The sequence below is a fragment of the Penicillium manginii genome (genome assembly GCF_028828005.1).
Source record: "Penicillium manginii strain IBT 31320 chromosome Unknown utg000004l:1.0-7231830.0:1.0-7236170.0, whole genome shotgun sequence".
NCBI classification, from domain to species: Eukaryota; Fungi; Ascomycota; class Eurotiomycetes; order Eurotiales; family Aspergillaceae; genus Penicillium; species Penicillium manginii.
This window is the reverse complement of record NW_026643105.1, coordinates 2,707,020-2,725,215: the sequence shown is the minus strand read 5'-3', so window position 1 is coordinate 2,725,215 and position 18,196 is coordinate 2,707,020. Positions and strand designations below refer to the sequence as shown.

At 50.4% G+C, this 18,196-nt stretch overlaps 12 protein-coding genes across 12 annotated transcripts; 6 read left to right on the top strand and 6 right to left on the bottom strand.

Annotated features, from left to right (window-relative positions):
* Positions 1-404: 404 nt before the first annotated feature.
* Positions 405-1,248, bottom strand: N7533_004749 (thioredoxin peroxidase DOT5; the record flags this gene model as incomplete). Its single annotated transcript, XM_057101399.1, has 2 exons — positions 405-781; positions 873-1,248. Coding segments are annotated over 2 exons (753 nt in total), but the record flags the coding sequence as incomplete, so codon positions are not given.
* A 317-nt stretch (positions 1,249-1,565) lies between these two features.
* Positions 1,566-2,188, top strand: N7533_004748 (putative mitochondrial protein sorting (Msf1); the record flags this gene model as incomplete). Its single annotated transcript, XM_057101398.1, has 2 exons — positions 1,566-1,718; positions 1,784-2,188. 2 exons carry the CDS (start codon positions 1,566-1,568, stop codon positions 2,186-2,188), a joined length of 558 nt encoding a protein of 185 aa, XP_056961028.1.
* A 746-nt stretch (positions 2,189-2,934) lies between these two features.
* N7533_004747 (uncharacterized protein) lies at positions 2,935-3,969 on the bottom strand (the record flags this gene model as incomplete). Its single annotated transcript, XM_057101397.1, has 2 exons — positions 2,935-3,694; positions 3,767-3,969. The coding sequence occupies 2 exons, from the start codon at positions 3,967-3,969 to the stop codon at positions 2,935-2,937; spliced, it is 963 nt and encodes a 320-aa protein (XP_056961027.1).
* A 364-nt stretch (positions 3,970-4,333) lies between these two features.
* On the top strand, positions 4,334-5,911 carry N7533_004746 (ethanolamine-phosphate cytidylyltransferase; the record flags this gene model as incomplete). Its single annotated transcript, XM_057101396.1, has 4 exons — positions 4,334-4,460; positions 4,535-4,652; positions 4,727-5,501; positions 5,594-5,911. The coding sequence occupies 4 exons, from the start codon at positions 4,334-4,336 to the stop codon at positions 5,909-5,911; spliced, it is 1,338 nt and encodes a 445-aa protein (XP_056961026.1).
* Positions 5,912-6,902: 991 nt separating this feature from the next.
* Positions 6,903-7,669, top strand: N7533_004745 (uncharacterized protein; the record flags this gene model as incomplete). The annotated part of the gene is made up of 2 exons (XM_057101395.1): positions 6,903-7,202; positions 7,274-7,669. The coding sequence occupies 2 exons, from the start codon at positions 6,903-6,905 to the stop codon at positions 7,667-7,669; spliced, it is 696 nt and encodes a 231-aa protein (XP_056961025.1).
* Positions 7,670-8,403: 734 nt separating this feature from the next.
* N7533_004744 (uncharacterized protein) lies at positions 8,404-9,066 on the bottom strand (the record flags this gene model as incomplete). Its single annotated transcript, XM_057101394.1, has 1 exon — positions 8,404-9,066. One exon carries the CDS (start codon positions 9,064-9,066, stop codon positions 8,404-8,406), a length of 663 nt encoding a protein of 220 aa, XP_056961024.1.
* A 1,046-nt stretch (positions 9,067-10,112) lies between these two features.
* Positions 10,113-10,919, top strand: N7533_004743 (uncharacterized protein; the record flags this gene model as incomplete). Its single annotated transcript, XM_057101393.1, has 1 exon — positions 10,113-10,919. One exon carries the CDS (start codon positions 10,113-10,115, stop codon positions 10,917-10,919), a length of 807 nt encoding a protein of 268 aa, XP_056961023.1.
* Positions 10,920-11,066: 147 nt separating this feature from the next.
* N7533_004742 (monothiol glutaredoxin GRX5) lies at positions 11,067-11,658 on the bottom strand (the record flags this gene model as incomplete). The annotated part of the gene is made up of 4 exons (XM_057101392.1): positions 11,067-11,221; positions 11,289-11,349; positions 11,393-11,575; positions 11,635-11,658. 4 exons carry the CDS (start codon positions 11,656-11,658, stop codon positions 11,067-11,069), a joined length of 423 nt encoding a protein of 140 aa, XP_056961022.1.
* A 231-nt stretch (positions 11,659-11,889) lies between these two features.
* N7533_004741 (putative flavoprotein) lies at positions 11,890-12,606 on the top strand (the record flags this gene model as incomplete). The annotated part of the gene is made up of 1 exon (XM_057101391.1): positions 11,890-12,606. The coding sequence occupies one exon, from the start codon at positions 11,890-11,892 to the stop codon at positions 12,604-12,606; it is 717 nt and encodes a 238-aa protein (XP_056961021.1).
* Positions 12,607-12,618: 12 nt separating this feature from the next.
* On the bottom strand, positions 12,619-13,875 carry N7533_004740 (putative para-hydroxybenzoate-polyprenyltransferase Coq2; the record flags this gene model as incomplete). Its single annotated transcript, XM_057101390.1, has 1 exon — positions 12,619-13,875. The coding sequence occupies one exon, from the start codon at positions 13,873-13,875 to the stop codon at positions 12,619-12,621; it is 1,257 nt and encodes a 418-aa protein (XP_056961020.1).
* Positions 13,876-14,630: 755 nt separating this feature from the next.
* On the top strand, positions 14,631-17,018 carry N7533_004739 (putative JmjC domain protein; the record flags this gene model as incomplete). Its single annotated transcript, XM_057101389.1, has 2 exons — positions 14,631-14,907; positions 14,971-17,018. 2 exons carry the CDS (start codon positions 14,631-14,633, stop codon positions 17,016-17,018), a joined length of 2,325 nt encoding a protein of 774 aa, XP_056961019.1.
* Positions 17,019-17,210: 192 nt separating this feature from the next.
* Positions 17,211-17,975, bottom strand: N7533_004738 (uncharacterized protein; the record flags this gene model as incomplete). Its single annotated transcript, XM_057101388.1, has 3 exons — positions 17,211-17,356; positions 17,391-17,718; positions 17,835-17,975. The coding sequence occupies 3 exons, from the start codon at positions 17,973-17,975 to the stop codon at positions 17,211-17,213; spliced, it is 615 nt and encodes a 204-aa protein (XP_056961018.1).
* Between the last annotated feature and the right edge of the window lie 221 nt (positions 17,976-18,196).

Genomic DNA, 18,196 nt, shown 5'->3' with positions numbered 1-18,196 from the left:
ATGTTTTACAGATAGTAGCAGCCTGCTGTTAATCGGTCTTCAGTCTTGCAAAGTTCACTGGCTGTAAACCAGTGTTTCATAAACATGAAACACCCAATAAACACAACATTCAAGGAATGGAATGGGGTGGCTTGCATGGGGTTGCGCCCGGGCCGCAGCTGCTGATGGCATTTCTGAATTCGGTCGCACACACCACGGCAAAATAGCTGTGTATATTGACGGATACTTCACTTGTGGGGAGAACTGAAGACAAATATCACCTTGGGTATTTCCTAAAACATGTTTGCGTAAATGTGGTTTCGTTACAAATCACAATGTTCGGGTGATCTGGATCTGGTACTACGTCGAACAAGGGTGATCACCATAGCAGGGTGTTCTCCGCAATCTCACCATGCCCAACACAACTATTTCGCCTCATCACCATTCTCCTCCTTAGCCTCCTCCTTTTCATCCTCCTTTGCTTCCTCCTTGGTCGTGCCCTTGGCCACAATCTTCTGGACAGCATCAACGGTGGCATCGGGGCCTCCCTGCTCACGAATCAGGACCTTGCCACTCTTGTCGATGGCGAAGACACCACGAATAGTCCCCTTGGGAGCCTTCTTCAGGCCAATGGCGCCGATGAGGCCGTAGCTTGGGTTACAAAGCAGCTCATATGGAAGATTCTGCTTGGTCTTGAAAGTGGTGTTGGCCTTGGGAGAGTCGCCCGAAAGACCGTAGATAGATAGACCGGTGGATGAAAGGTGGACAAAGTTGTCGCGGAAAAGGCATGCTTGCTTGGTACCTAGGGATGAAATGTTAGATTCAAGATTCAAACATGATGACTGGACGAAACAGTGATGGCTATTAGCGCGCGCGGTAGAATGGAGACATACATCCAGGAGTCGAAGCTTTGGGATAGGTAAAAATGACCACACCAGCCTTGCTGTCGTCGACAAGCTTCTTCAGAGATGTCGCGGTGCCTTCATTGGTCTCGAGTTCGCCACCAAAGCCCTCCAGGTCAAGGACATCGCCCACCTGAGGTACCTTTGGCACAGCATCATCTGTTGGCGCGACAATTTCCTCCTTTTTGGTCGCCTTTGGCTTCGGGCCGGGCTTGCTCTTTTTCTCGACAACAGGAGGAGGCGCGGGGGCCTTGCGCTTGCGAAGTTCAACCATAATGAGGGGTATAGGGATGTGAAGTGGAGAGAATGGATAGCTCAGCTGCAGCTCCTCGTGCGGTGCCTGCGTACCTGGTACATTGATGCATGACTAAGCCAAGCACTAGTGAGTATAAGGTAAGCACACGGGAGATTCCGACCCACGGCTCCTCTCGGGATTGCCCTGACCCGCGCGCGTGAAAAATCTCGATTTGACGTTTCCCTCTTGATCGCCACTCAAACCCACATTCCCCATTCTTTTTTTCCTGACTCATCTAGGGATTTTTCGTGTCCACTGATATTGTTTCGACCTCGCCACTTTGATCTTCGCATTTGCAAACTCTCGATACTCTCTTTCAACCCGTTTGGTGTTTCGCATTTTCGCAATCACCCATACCCAAGCGACTCGCCCGTTGAGCACGCTTCACTATGAAGGTCTTCTCATCTACCTGCGATTTCGACTACTCTTGGGATGAGGTGTCTACAGCCAACTGGCGCAAGTATTGCCCCTGGAACGACAAGGCCACTCATGTTGTTGGTGTTGACACTCTCTCCCGGACTATCGACCCTGCGACCGGAATCGTGAGTCAACAATCAATAAAGCATAGCATGTGCTATGTTGGACCCCGAGCTAACCTTTCTTCCAGCTGCGTACCGAGCGTCTGATTACTTGCAACCAATCTGCACCCCAATGGGTTGTCACCCTCCTCGGAGGATCAACCACTTCCCACGTCTACGAAGTGTCCTACGTCGACCCCGTCTCTAAGAAAGTCACCATGTGCTCCAACAACCTGACATGGTCGAATGTCCTCAACGTCCGCGAGACCGTCACCTACCAGCCATCATCATCCGCCACCACTCAGTTCACTCAGGAGGCGAAGATCACCGCTCTCTGTGGCGGATGGCAAAAGATCAAGAACAAGGTCGAGGAAGCTAGCGTGGAGCGATTCAAGGAGAACGCCATCATCGGCCGCGAAGGCTTTGAGACAGTCCTCGAGATGAGCCGCCGAGTCTTTGGTGAGCAACGCGATCTCGAGAAGCAGAAGCTGTAGAGCCGACATCGGCCTCTATATTCGTACCACGCAACGCCTCCCGCTTCCACTTCCAGCTCCGACTCCTCCCTACTCAACCCGACGACATTCGAAGCATCACCTCTCCTTAACGATTCCTGCATCGAGCGATTGCATAACACCGGCGCTTTTGTTTTTTTCACTCTCCCGTTTCTTATTTCCCCAGCATTTTGAAGCACACGGCGCTCACCGGAGTTTACCCGAATTCGTTTTTTGTCGTTTTCCGCCCTACCCCTCACGGAAAAAGGGAACCCTGCGCCATGCACCGGAACAACACCCGGTGCCGCATATTTCAACATGGCCAGCGAAAAGAAAAAGTTTCATGAATTGTTCCCAGCGATCCGTCTTTCTACGTTTGAATACAAGCGAGTGATATCCAGCCCTCGAGGGCATAGAGATGCATAGAAGTTTTCCAAGTTTTCGAAGTGAATACCGAACTCTCTCAACTACTGTACAGAATTGCCTTGATTAGGTCTCGTTAAATCATATAATTCATTCGAAACTAATTCTGTAAATCCACTAGCCAATATCCAGCCATGTCTGTAAAAATAGAAACGAACTCCCGCAAACGCCGTTCTCGAATCGTAACACAGATAATTATATGTAGGCCTGCGGAAGCCGGTGAGATCTTCGGAACCCATTCATAATCTAAAAGGCGAATGTCGTGATAAATATCCGTCCCATACCCATACCCATACCCATCCCATATCACATAATATGAAATCCAATCAGCCCATCAATCCACCAAGCACCACCCGATTGACGCCAGAAACCTCATTCTTGACGTTATTCCGACTTGCGTCCTCGAACTCACGCACCGCACCAGCAACCATAATCTTGCGCAGCTTGGCATCCGCCTTGGAGAATAGTTCCCCGAGACCAACCGTACAAGTCGAGGGCGACGAAACCAGGCTCAGAATCCTCGTGTAGCAATCAATCAGCACATCGCAAAGCGTAGCGAATGTCTCGAAGAAATCCGGCTCAAAGGGCAACGAGGGCGTGAGGAGGTACGTGTATTCTTCGCCGGGGAGAAGGTCGGAGGACTCGGTGAGGGGGAAGGAGATCATCGAGGCAGCGGCTGCGTTGGCGGGTGAGATGTTATTCGCGGCACTTTTCAGATCGGAGGGGTCGCTGTTTTGCATTGGGAGGCCGATTTCGGTTGCGGAGCTCGCCCGGCGAGTCTTAGTGCCGGCGTGGGCGGCGCGCTTGAACATTTGGGGTATGCGTGCTCGGGCGAGACTGGATGAGGAGCTGCCGTCTGGCGGGTGGACTTGTTGGTATGCTTCGAATTCGAGGAGGAGGGCGTTCAGAGCCCGGAGGTACTCGAAGGGAGTTGAGCTGACGTCGAGGATTGGGGGGAGGGATAGGCCGAGTAGGAGGTAGTTGACGGCTCGGCGGGAGAGCTTTCGGGCTTCGAAATATGGCATGCGACTGATGTCTGCTCGTGAGAAATGGACGGTATTGAACCAGTAAACACGGCCCTCGAGGCTGAAATGAAAGGGCCTGGTTAGCTTGCCAGCTCAAGAGATGGGTTGTATCGTCCAGGTCAATATCACTCACGCCTTTCTCAAGTAACCCAGAGTCGAGATCCGCTTCGCGGCCATGTCGTGAATTTGTTGATATATGGCTGTGGCGCTCTGCGGCCCAAACGGACCTCCGCCGCTGGACACTGGTGGAATGCTTCCATGTGCATTGTCATATCCGCTAGTGGACTTGGCTGTGTCTCGCCGTGACAGGCTTGGGGCAAATGTGGATGCAATCATCATGGACTGCAGTTGTCTCTCGATCACTGAGATTCAATAGGCGATATATATGACGTTGGGCGCACAGGGATGACAGACAGGGGGGTCCCCCGGATTATCGCGATTGCATCCAGGGAAATTAGATATAGATCGAGAATCGAAACCGACAGGAGTGAAGGATGGAGGGGTAGATGACGTTGTAAGGCGAGAGCAACTGGGTAAGGGAAAAAAAGGGAGGTGGGCGCATCTCCTGAGATCTGGAGACATTCCCCACAGCCCCTCCGGTCCCTTTTCCGCCTGGAACTAATTAATTTACTAGGAATTTATTACCCCCCCGAGACCTTTCTCCCTTTTCAACCACGTTCCCTTACACTTCTGTGACTCAATGACCTCTACATCCCCCGAAGAACAGGTCCCTCTGCCTGGCCAATGGCCGGTAGACCCCCAGGAGGACCAGCCCATCACTGAGGACAAGATTTGGGTCGACGGTTGCTTCGACTTCACTCACCACGGTAGGCAACCAAATGCGCCTGCGCATGCCCCCTCTTGACACTGCAATAAGCTGACATTAGAACGTTCTCTCTAGGCCATGCTGGCGCTATGCTTCAAGCTCGCCGTCTTGGCAAGGAGCTTTACGTGGGTATTCATTCCGACCAAGCAATTCTAGAAAATAAGGGTCCAACGGTTATGGCTCTGGATGAACGGTAAGCTCCGCGAATTTGCGCCCAATTTCCAATTCTTCCAACGCGCTAACGTCTTTATTTTTCAATCCTTCCAGTGTCTCTGCTGTCGATGCTTGTCGCTGGGCTACTCAAAGTGTCCCCCATGCTCCCTATGTGACCTACTTGCCCTGGGTCTCCCACTACGGCTGCAAATACGTTGTTCACGGCGACGATATTACATCCGACAGCGATGGAAACGACTGCTACCGATTCGTCAAGGCCGCCGGCCGATTCAAGGTTGTTAAGCGCACCCCTGGTATCTCTACCACCGACCTCGTTGGCCGTATGCTCCTCTGCACCAAGAACCATTTTGTCAAGTCCGTCAAGAACACCCTGTCTGGAGAGGAAGGATCAGGAAGCCCCGAAGAGCGCAAGGCATCCGCCACAGATCTTCTGCAGAGAATCACCGACTACGCGACAGATGAGAGCGGTCTGCAGCCCGGTCCCCAGGTCTGGACCTGGACTGGATCCGGCAGCGCCAAGATCGACGACCAGGTCGAGGAAGCAGGAAAATACGAGACTCTCGTCGCTGGAAAGGGTCCCAAGCCCGGCCAACGGATTGTCTATGTTGACGGTGGCTTCGACCTCTTCTCCTCCGGCCACATTGAGTTCCTGCGCAAGGCTATGGAGCACGAGGAAGCCGAAGGACGTACCCGCGGCTGGTACGAGCCCGAGCAGAAGGAAAAGCGCATCCAGGAACACGGCGAAGACTACGCGCCAGCCTTCATCGTTGCCGGAATTCACGACGACGATGTAATCAACCACTGGAAGGGCCTGAACTACCCGATCATGAACATTTTCGAGCGCGGTCTCTGCGTTCTCCAGTGCAAGGTGAGACATTTCGCAATTTCGTCCCGCCCACTATTTAATTTTGGGGGGCGCCTCGTTACATTATGTTAAGTATCCACTGACCCTTTTTTTAGTACATCCACGCTGTCGTCTTTTCCGCCCCCTTTGTCCCTAGCCAGCCTTACCTCGAGACCCTGCCATTCGGCACTCCCGACGTCGTCTACCACGGACCCACCACTTTCATTCCCCTGACCTACGACCCCTATACCGCGCCCAAGAAGATGGGTATCTTCCGTGAGGTGGACCACCACGCTTTCCAGCATGTGAACGCTGGCGAGATTGTCGCGCGCATTCTCAAGAGCCGCGAGGCTTATGAGGCTAGGCAGCGCGCTAAGTTGCAGAAGGGTGCTGCGGAAGACTTGGTTAAGGCGCAAGAGCAGGGCTCTGCTTAAACCTGTCTCGGTCCATTGTTTTACTAAAACGGAAAGGCGGAAGGAAAGGAAAAGAAAGTTATTAGCTGTACATATATTGGGCCTCATCAACTGGGGTTCATTCAATATGGGGAGGAGATTTTGTTATCGATACAGTGAAGTTAATATACATACTAGTACTTATGGTTAAATGGATCTTTATATCCTTATGATTACGCAGCAAAATAACCAGTGCTAGTACTAGTATATAAAGCCTGTTTGAAATTTGACAACTACTATTTGGATACAGTTCTAACTTCCTTAGAATGCCCACCTGGCAGGTGTTTGCAAAAGCAACCTTGGAACCTGACTGGAGACCTGTTTTCGAGCATCCTACGCGATCAACTTGAAGTCTCTCCAACTTGACGATCCGTTCCACAATGGCATTTGTGATGAAGGGACCTAACTAGTACGCATCTAGGTAGCTTACTCCTTGATTCCTACTGTGAAGCCAAGAAGATCTAAGCAGCAGTTTTAGCGTGACTCGGGACAACTTGAAAGATCCAAGTTGCTCTGAGTCAGAAATATACAGGACAGTGGCACTGTTTGACTGCCCTGTCCAATCGATTTTGAGAATGCAATTCTTTCCATTCGGGATCAACCCCGCAGATCGACACAAGCCATCGGAGCTTATTCACACCGGCAGTTCTCGAGCGGCGGAATGACGCGGCTCAGATACCAGTACGAGCCCTCGGGGATATGACTGCTTTTGGTGGTTACACATAGTATCGTCCATTTTTTTTCACATTCAAAGGTTCCCAGGCCACCTTTGCCTCATTCATCGAGGGCTGTGCGGGATAGTATTCTAGTTGACTTGAAATTTCCACAACTTCAAAGTTCTTGCTATGTCCAACCAACCTTGGAACTGATGCCCTTTTTTTCAAACAAAGTTCTATCTGCATATTTGCCTCGTGTCTTTATTCCCAGGCCCATTTCTCATGGATAGGAGTCTATATACCTATTTTAAGTAGCCATGCCAGCCTTCATTCGAGAATCATCACCTCAATCCGACTTTCCATTAAATACGGACAACCGCTACGTCGTCGGACTAGGAATTAGCGCCATGATGATCGTTATTTCAAGCACCCTAGTCGCTTTGCGCTTTATCTCTCGTCACATCACCAAGCCCATCGGATGGGATGACTGGTTCTGCTTGATGTCTTTAATATTTGCTTATGGTATTCTGGTTACTACTGCCTTATCAGGAACTGTTGGTCGTGCCGGTTACCATATCACGGTGGATACCACTGACGGCTTAGCGAAGTTTTACAAAGTAAAATTTCCCCCCCAACTTGTATGATCATCCCGTTTACTTTTCTATACTGATGATCGAAATCTTGGCAGATCACACTGGCCAACCGAGTCATCTATTTATCGGCTATATCAACGTCGAAACTATCTATCTTGCTCTTCTTCCGCCGAATATTCAGCGTGAAAAGGACTTTCAACGTCGCAGTCTGGGTAGTTTTTGGCCTGGTCGCCATATATTGGATTGGTTCGGAACTCACCTTGATCTTTAAGAAGAGTCTCAACCCGATCATAGCCCAATCGAGATCCTGGCTTCCGATCGTGGAATTCATGGAAGGTGAGGACGGGAAGTTCTGGATGGCAATGGGCGTTATCAATATCGTGCTGGATTTTATCATTCTCTGTCTACCCCAGCCGTTGGTTTGGAAGCTTCGCATGGATACGAAACGTAAGATTCGGGTCTCTGTGGTACTTTGCCTTGGGGTTTTGTGAGTGTCACATTCTCTTTTCATTTTACAAATTTGGATATAGATTTCTGACAGATAACTAGTACATGCATTTCTAGTATTGTGCGAATGATTGCCCTTGCGGGTGCTCATTCAAGTATGTTCAAACTAGGCAGCTTAACTATCCCGCTTCTCTGGACCATCCTTGAGATACACATGAGTATTATCTGCTCATGTCTGCCTCTGGTGCCAGGCCTGCTACGTCACTATCGGGGCAAATCCGAGCTTGGTAGCCAGGCAGCTGGGTGGCCGAGTAATCATCACGATGTACTTTCGCCGAGAGACTCGCAATATCAGCCAGGATATACTCCTAGTGAATCTCTAGAGCTCAGAGCCAAGTCAAGCCGAGATTTTGAAGTGGGACTGGTACATGGTCCGAGTCCCAACGTTGCCTAAATCAACCAAGAAACAAGTGTCGCTACTCGTTTTGTCCAGTCCCTCGATACAGTGGTTCAGACTTACTAGATGTATATCGTTTAGGCAAGCCCATCGTTGGAAATTATTTTCTTGTTATACACCCCAGGGTAATAATAAACATAGCAGGAGAACTATGGGTTGTGCGAAAATCACCTCCAAGGGAGAGAAGACCGCCTGTCAATTGGCTGCTAGAATAATCCAATATGTATACTTACATGTTGATCCACCCGGGCCGTTGAAGACGCTCTTGAAAGATCAGTTGGCTTATCACTAGCATGGTCTTGAGATTCGTTCGATTAGAGCTCACTTTATCTTAATCAGGCTGATTTCACCGAGTGAACCCTGCACCGCGACCTGTGTCCTCCGCCAATTGATCATATAAACTATCCATCTCATTTGGATGTCTGCAGTAGAGCCATGACATAGTTGGCTCTTCTCAAAATCAATCAGTTGCGCCTTATCGTCTTGAATGATGGATATATATCTGTTGGCGTTGCCATGGAGGATGCCAATGTCATGTAGGCGCTGAAGGGCAGATTGACAAGATGAAAGATCCTTGATATTTGCTTCACGCCCTTCAAGCTGCTCTAGCATGAAACCGATTACACGGCCAAGGAATCGTGGGGCAAGACCTTTTTCTTCCAGGCTTTTATAAATGAGAGTCTCCTGCGATACACGGGGTAGTTCCCACTCGAACCGTGCAATTTTGACAATAACAACCGGCGAGCTCATAGTAACCAAGGGCTCGCCACCGGAGTAAGTTGCTTCGTATGTAGTAGCGGTGAACTGCTTTATTCTTTTTAACTCGAGACAGTCAACCGACACAGGATGCCAAAGGTGTGTTATGCCAATGAAGTCTTTCTGCTGTAGTTCCATTGCGACTTCACCGCTGGACGGATCTCGATTGACGTACACCATATTCCAAGTCTGGTCTTCAGGAAATTCGGGCAAGGAGATGAGAGGCATGGAAAGCGTTAACCGTTCGAATGTACCGGCACTGATAATTAGATATCTGACCCGATTTTGGACTCAAATCCGGTAATCGCTGTCATCCCTACTCGATACCTCCATCGAAAGTATCTTGGGAGGAGAAGACATGTGACTCATCTGGGCAAGGCTAAAAAAGGCTGTGAATCTGGAAGCGGCAGCCAACACAGGAAGATTGAGAAGTCTCTACCTTCAAGGGCCACGAAAGAATGAAAAGACCTGTTCGAGAAGGTCAAAATAGCCCTCAAGTCGTGTAAATTTAATGGCGCACGAACTTTCGCGAGCTGGAAAGGCTGAGCGCGGCAGTAGGAAATGTGTCAAAGGAAAAGTATGGCCGATTTTGTCCAAGATACGCACTTGTGGATCCTCTAACCTCGATGGTACATGTGATGTGACATATGTGATGTGATTTGCTTGCATACTACTAGCCGATTAGTAATCTTATTGGATGGTCAAAACCATCATTTTACATATGATACTAGATGTATTGATCTTAATTCCCCTACCAGCCCAATTTACACACAGGATAAACCCCCAGATCTAAAGATGTTGAAGAATAGATGTTTTTGGATGACACCCCATGGGCCTCCGGTTTTCATCAGGACTCTGACCAGTAGTAATAGAATCAAAAAGAAAGAATTATCCTCCTAGTACCAAATGCCGGATCTTTGCTGCTTATGACCGTTTCTTCTTTATGCTTCTTCTGCTACTAGTATAGTCCTGGATATCCAGAACCTCTATTGTAGCCACCGTAGGTATAGCCTCTTCCTCTCCTCTATTTTCCTTTATTTAATCTCGAGTTCTAATAAATCTAGGTATTTGGCATGATGTAAGTTTAGAATAATAGCTTTTCTCTATCGAAATAACTAAGGTATAGGTCTGTTGGCCATGCTCATTGTCTGCCCTTATTCCCCGCCTTCCTCGCCATTCACACCGTATATCTCTCTGACCTGCATAGCATCTCACTTAAAGTCGTCTAAATCTTTCAAACCTCCTCGTATCTCCTGTGCTCCATCTTCCTAGCCATGACACTCCGAATCACCAACTGGGAAGACCTGACATTCATTTCGGAGGAAGTAGACCCCGACTCCAATGAATTCCAGTATACATCCTTCGGCCTCATCGACGACACCGACACATTCCATTACGGCCAGCTAAACAATCCCAAGACATCAATCTCGCTCGAAAACCTCACGGCTGCCTTGAATCCCATCCCCGACAACACTATATTACCCCCATGGCCCCCTTCAGAAGCGAACCTCCGCAAGGCACCAGACCCACCACCTGCAAACGTTCATATCAAACGTCCCACGCTGGAACTATACAGCATGCTCAAGAAGATGGGAATCGAAAAACAAATGTCCAGCGCACTCGTAGCAGAGGCGCAAGTCCTGGAAGAGCTATCGCAGCATCCACACCCGAATCTGATCTGCTACCACGGCTGTCGAGTCGCACGTGGACATATCACTGGCCTCGTACTGGACAGACACCCGCACGACCTGCAGATTCATGTGAAGCACGGCTACGAGCTCGACAAAGCGCTTTTCATGGCCGCGCTTGAGTCTGTGATCCTGCACCTGCATGGTCTTGGCTGGGCGCATAATGATCTCACCCCGACCAATGTCCTCGTTAGCGAGGCCGGGATGCCGGTCTTGATTGACTTTAGCGGGTGTCAGAAGCTGGGCACGAAGTTGGTACATATCCGCGGAACTAAAGGGTGGATTGAAGGGGAGGTCGGGGATCATAATACGTCGGAGGCAGGGCATGATACCTTTGCACTTGGGAAGATTCGGGTTTGGCTTGAGGATGCAGGCTTGCGGCAGGAAATGTAATCTGTTAGGTGCTCTCGTCCAGAATGAGCCTGAGAAGGGATGGGATATTCAATCTAAAAGGATGATGAAGATATTTTTACAAAGGTATTAAGCCGGTCTAGCAATGCCAACGCACTGCCAAAGAATAAGAAAGCCAAGGTATCAAATTTATTGGTCCGCCGCCACCAAGACACCCTTCTCCTCGAGCATCTTCGAGAGCTCACCGTTCTGGTGCATCGACATCAGAATGTCGCATCCGCCAACGAACTCCTTGTCCAGGTACAGCTGGGGGATCGTAGGCCAGTCGGAGTACTCCTTGACACCTGAGGAAATAGTCAGAACAAACCCTGAACAAGATCATTTTAAGCTGATTCGGTGATATTAACTTACCCTGACGAAGCTCTGGGTCCTCGAGCACGTTGAACGCGACAAACTTCTTAGGGTCGACGCCCTGCAGACCGAGGATCTGGATGCTGGCGCGCGAGAAACCGCACTGGGGGGGTCTCGGGGGTACCCTTCATGAAAAGCACGACGGGGGCGGATCCAACTGCCTTGTCGATGGCAGCCTTGGTCTCGGTAGAGAGGAGACGGGCGTGGAGGATGGAGGGAAGTTGGAAGGCCGGGGCGGAGGCGCGGACGGGGCGCAGAGATGTTGGCCGCGCGATAGGGCGGAAGGCCTGGGGAGGTTAGTTTGGTCTTGAGATGACTGGATGCTATGCATATGGTATTTGCGCACCGAGAATGCAGTTCGGGAGAACATGGTTTCGGCTGTGTGGGTGTAAAGTTGGAGAAGTGAAGGACCGAAGGAATAGAAGTGCGGGTGTCGGAGTTGCCCTCGGAGGTTTGGGTTGGTTTAGTAATACCTTGTTAGCCGCAGGCCTTACGTCGTTGCCCCACATCAAGCTTCAACCCACTTCCCTCTCACTTACACTGTCAACTACTCTTTCACCTACTTTCGAACAGTGATAATCACTGTAGGGGTAGTATACCCATGGATCCTCACTCAGACCCCCCATTCTCTGCGCAAGAACACCTCCAAGACAACAAAATCCACATCCTACTCGCAGCCTCCGGCTCCGTCGCCACTATCAAAATCCCGAATATCGCAGAAGCCCTCGGTCGTCACCCAAATGTCTCAATTCGGATAATAGTCACGGACTCGGCAGAACGATTTCTGACGGCTCAAAGCGCCGAACAGCCAGTTCTTGACAGCTTGCGCAATACCCCCGGAGTTGATGGAATATATAGGGACAGTGATGAATGGGCAAGGCCTTGGGTTCGCGGGGCACCGATTCTTCACATTGAATTGCGGAAATGGGCACATATTTTACTAGTAGCGCCCTTGTCCGCTAATACAATGGCTAAGATGACAGTGGGTATGGCTGATAATCTCTTACTATCGGTGCTACGGGCTTGGGACACGACCGGTCTGGTGGATTTGGGGTTCAAGGCTAAAAAGCCAATGGTTTTTCTGGCGCCTGCGATGAACACGGCGATGTATGTCCACCCGGTGACTGAGAAATCACTGAAGATACTACGGGATGAATGGGGCAGGAGTGAATCCAATCCGGAAGGTTGGGTCACCATTCTTCCTCCCATTGAGAAGTCGCTAGCATGCGGAGACTCGGGGACGGGTGGAATGATGGACTGGAGAGATATTGTGAACACAGTCCGAGAATACCTGGATCTCCCGGTGGTTGATTCATGATCTATTTTACATCTATTGCAGTGTTGACTCGGGCTCGGAAGGCCCTTCATCGCTATTGTACAAACCCAGGTATTGCGCGGCATACTCGCCAAGAAGACCCAACGAGATACCACCACCCGTGATAAGACACCCGTTCACAAACCACCACCAGCAGTTTCGAACATTCTTCAACTGAACTTTCCAGATCATCAGGCCAAGGGACAGGATGGCACTGCCGCAGCTGCCAATGAAGAAGACCGGTCCACATCCCGCAGCAACACCGGCTGCTCCCAAAAGTCCAACCTGAACTGTGGCCAGACCAGTCAGAATGGCTTTGGTGTCCTTGTCATGGCGGAGGGCGATGGACTTGATTCCGGCCTTCACGTCATCCTTGATGTCCATGTGCGCATAGATCATATCGTAGAGGACAGTCCATGCAACACAGCTTGTATACAGGGCCCCCGCGGCCATCAATGCATCATTATTAGAAAGCAAATCCACCCCCAGGGCTGGGAATCCCATAATTGCTCCCCACGAGAAGGCTAGACCCAAGACTGCTTGGGGGTAGTGGGTCACCCGCTTAGCCAACGGGTATGCCACGACAAGAGGCATACTCGGGATTCCATACCAAAGGCATTGAGAAGGAAATGAAACCAGAACTCCAAGTCCAGCTAGCAGCTGCGAACCGGTAAAAAGCACAGCCTTCTTAGGCGAAAGCGCTCCTCTCGCGATTGGGCGAAATTTGGTCCGTTCGACATGAGGATCCAGATTCCTGTCCCAAAGGTCGTTGATTGCACATCCAGCGCCGCGCATAATCAAAGCACCACTGAAGAAAAGCGCAACCGTCCCCAGAACATGTATCGGTGTGACATTGGGGGCCATTGGCGCGGCGAGAAGTGTAGAGAAGAGGGTCGGGAAGAAAAGATAGTAGGTACCGGTAGGCTTATCCAGGCGAACTAGCTCGGCGTAGGGAATCCATGATTTCGGCAGGGATGCGATCAATCCTGTCTGCGGGGGGATATAATGTGTTGCTGGGTTTGCGTTTGCATTCTGCGTCTCGGGCTCGGATGTTTGGACCTGCGCGTTGCGCCTCGGGATGATCTGCAATGATGTGCATTGCGATTGGAGCGGAGAAGGTCGGGTCCGCTTGGTTGTAGTCAATGACTGTGTGCGAATGAAGGTCGATAGGGCACCGCTGTACCGAGAACTGCCATTGTATCCTTGTGTTTGCCAGCATTGAGGTAGCCGGGACCGTCGGAGTAGTCGGGAGCCGGAGACGGAGGAGAGCATCACGGCAGGAGATGGGAGGTGCGGAGGTGTGGAGAAATGCAATTAGGCGTAATAAAGGTGAATTGCTTCAAGTGAAAGAACTGGAGTGGTGCTACCGAGTCATGATATTGTCTGTAGGGAATAATCAGGAAAAAGAATTGGAAAGGTGAACTTTAAAATGGGCGAGCAAAAGGACCCACCGCCTGGACTTGGAGAGCCTCGGAGGCACTACTAAGTGGACACCTTCTTTGGCTATCTGAAGACCCTTTCCTGTCTATTTAGAAAAGGTGCTATATGAGTAGGTAACTAAGTATGTACCAGTAATAGTTAGTTGACTATTGAGTCACCAATAAGATGCGACCCTTAAAGCCACCAGTAACTATGGAGTAGAAAAGGTAGGTACAGCAGATGGCAGATGGCAGGGGTCAGTCTCCCGCGGAGCCGCCAGGTACGCCATTCACTACATTCCCCACCTTCAGTTCCTTCACTACCTTAACACTTCCTTACTTCCTTATTTCCCTTCCCCTGCGCCTTCTCCCACTCCTATCCTCGCACCTTCTACTATCCTCTCGACTCTCATCCGACTTCTAATTTCTCTAATACGTCCGACCTCTCCCAACAATCTTCACTGAGTGGACTCTTTCCAGCGCGACGCGCCTCGTCTCGTCCACGCTGCACCCCTCCCCCGAATCTCCCCATGAAACGACCACGACCCCGAAGTGCCGACCAAGATCGCCATAATTGATTCAACCTAGCCGTGCGCCGGCACTGTCGCCATGAAATCAGGTGCGCGCGCGGCACAAACGACGGCGTTTGCGCCGTTCCCAACCAATCTTGATATCCGCGACTTTGTCAATTCAAAAGAGAACATTGTATTCGCAACCCGCATAACCTGCGATTCTGTCGACGAGTATCCGCTAGAAGACCTTGAGAATCTGATCAACACCCATGTCATTCGACTCGGAAAACCTCTGGTCATTGAAGGGTTCGAGGACCGTCTCAACCAGAACTTATTTTCGGCGGATTGGCTGCGGAGGGAAAAGGGAGGCCAAAGTAGGTTCTTCGCTTCCCCTGCTTGTGTTTGATCAGATTGCTGACTAGGATATTGCTCCGTAGGAGAAGATTGCCGAGATCTGGTTACCCAACAAAACAAAAAGTTCTCGATCGCACATTATTTGAACAGCATGTCCACGCTCACCGAAGGCAACGTGGGTTCAAGACGGGATCTCCAGAGGATCTATCTCAAGGATGTTGACTGCCCCGACGAATGGCACAAATCGCTGGAAACGATCATCCCGCCCTTCCTCTTCTATTTCAACGACTCTCCCAAATCTTACGCTGGCCCAGGCTCAAAATACACCGATTTGCCACCCTTACCTCGAACTAAAGACAATAAGCCCATTGCGAAGGCTGGGGATCTCATGAGTAGCTTGCCCGAAGAGATGCGCGCAAAGAATCTTATGTGCTACATTGGTCATGAAGGAACCTACACTGCAGCACACCAGGAAATGTGCGGTACCCTGAGCCAAAATCTCATGGTGGAAGCATCGGACGGTACTCCCGAGGGTGGTAAGACGATGAGACCAGGAACCTCGATCTGGCTAATGACGGAGACCCATGAGCGGCCCATTGTATCTGAGTACTGGAAGTCGGTTCTCGGCCACGATCTGGACCTTGAAACCCACTTCGCAAAGCTCGAGTCCTGGAAGAATGCCCCATTCACAACATATGTGGTTGAGCAAACACCCGGAGATCTCGTTATCGTCCCTCCCCTTTCCGTGCAGCAGATATGGAACCGGGGCACTAGAACAATGAAGGTCGCATGGAATAGAACGACCGTTGAGACCCTACGTTGGGCGTTGGATGAGGAGCTTTCCCGTGCGCGAGCGATTTGCCGGGAAGAGTCATACAAGAACAAGGCGATCATCTATTACAGCCTGGAAAAATATTCCAAGCTGCTCGAGCAAGACCCGGAACAAAACCACCCAAGCGTGAACACACTCTGGGACGACTTTGAATATTTGTTCAAGATGTTCACCGACATTCTCTTGTCTGAAAGTTTCTCAGCAGAGTCGTCGACGAAGAAAGTAGAATACCTGGAGTTCACTAGCGATGTGACTTGTTCCTATTGTCGCTGTAATATCTTCAACCGCTTTCTGACCTGTGGGGGATGTGTTGATGGTGAGGAGGCCTATGATATCTGCATGGATTGTTATGTTTTCGGTCGAAGCTGCAAATGTATTTCCAAACTGAAATGGGTTGAACAGTTCCGTTGGAAAGACCTCGAAGCCCGCCATGAAAAGTGGCGACTCCAAGTCATGAGCCACATTGCAAAGGAGGGATACGGGATGGATCATCCTGTCCTTTCCGCTGTTCGGGCTTCGGTGACTCGAAAGTCTGTGGCGGAGATTTGCCAAGAGCAACTCCGTGTGCGCCCCTGGGTCGATTGCAACAAAGAGGTGAAACCAGCGACCCCCAGTGACTCTGAGTCGGAAGAGATCCACGGGCGTCGAACAAAGCGTCGCAAGACCAACAACAACCAGGCCAAGGACAAGAGAGTCAAAAAGAAGCCCGGTGAGATGGGACGCTGCCACACTTGCAAATATCGACCTATCTGGACGCTGAAACCTTGTTCAACCTGCGACTCACAGTACTGTTATGGCTGTCTTTTCCGTCTCTTTGACCTGCCACCAGAGCAGGCAATGCAATTTCCCGTTTGGGAATGCCCCAAATGTAAGAAGATCTGCAGCTGTTCCGGCTGTAACAAGAAAGCGAACATGATGGAGCCATACATCCCCCAAGAGATATTGCTTGGACACGACACACTCAAGGTTGCGGATGAACGAAGTGTCGAGTCGCTCGTTGATCTTCGTCAGTCGAATGTCGGATGGATGAAGAAGTTCCAGCGCACGAAGCCCCATTTTCGCGAACGACGTTTCGACAAGCTCATGCGCGACGCTGATGAGGTGCGCAAGGCCTTAGATGAGACCAGGACTGTCGTCGTTGAGCAGGTCATCGCCGAACAGAACGGACTTCATTTCGACGATGCACTGGCTGACATTGCCCAGGAGGTCTACGAGCCAATCAATCTGTCCGTGGACCCCTCGCTGCGCCTCGATGACACTTTCATAGCGACCCTCGACCCTGCTCTGAGCTACGTGTGATGACCGACACGCATCTTTTCTCTACTAACTATCCATGATTCAAAAAGATCCACCTATGGATTATTTCAGCGACTTACTGCATTTACCACATACCCCTGCCAGCATAGCTACATCTACCTTGCTGTACCAGTAATAGGATTACGACGATATGAAAAAATTTCAAATGGATTCCGCTCAACAAAGATGAGCATTCTAAGCACCTTTGTACTCGTATTGAAGATCCTTGAGAGTTGCAAGGTCCACTGAAAGCATAGTATCCTTTGCAAGTAAGATAACCGCAAGCATGACTAGGGGGCGAGAAATCAGCTTGAGTTTCTTCTGCACAGCCAAACGAACTTCTTTTAAACATGACTTCAAATTCAGAAGACTTACCTCCAGGAATCAAATATAGGACCGGACTGATAATAAAGGAGGAACCTCCCCGCAAGAACAGGAGATAGATCATAGTGAGCAGAATACATACTGCACCGTTGACAGGCAACAGAGCGGAACGTATAACTTCCAAGCGTTCATTTTCTGGTAAGAGGGGTTTCTTGCCCTTCCGATCAGGTTGCAGGGGAGCTAATCGCATCATATAAGCCGTAGCCAGCAGCGAGAGTATTCCTAGCAGCGAAAGTAGTCTTTCGCCGAAGCTCCGCGCGGTAAACAGAGATGGCAAGAAAGTCAGAGTGGAAACTAGCGGAATCGCAGTAAACACGAGCTGTGAAGCTGTCAGTACCTACTAGTAGGTATATATTCCCTTCTTTGGTTCGTGCAAAGAGCCCGAGGGGTTGTGAAAGAGGTGAGAGGTGGATATAACACCCATGGATCACATACACTGTACTGCGCATTCCGCGCCTCATTCTGGAGCTGCAACTGCTGGATCACGCGGTCTTGCTCCTCCTCATCAAGCTCCTCGCGATCATCATCCGATTCCTCGGGATAGCGAAATGCCTTGCGCAGCCTCACAGCTGCCATGTTGAGCAAAAACTTTCCGTAGTCGAGGCTTAAGAAGCAGCCTAAGCGTCCGTGACGTCGGGAACTTCCATGTGAACAACAGCGGTGCGGCCGGATGTTTGTCCTGTTTGCCGGGAATTTCTCACACCACCCGCCAACGGCCTCACCTTGACGCTCCACGCCCCGAGATCTACACAATTCCAACCTCCAACCAATTCCCCCACCACCACACGCAACTCCTC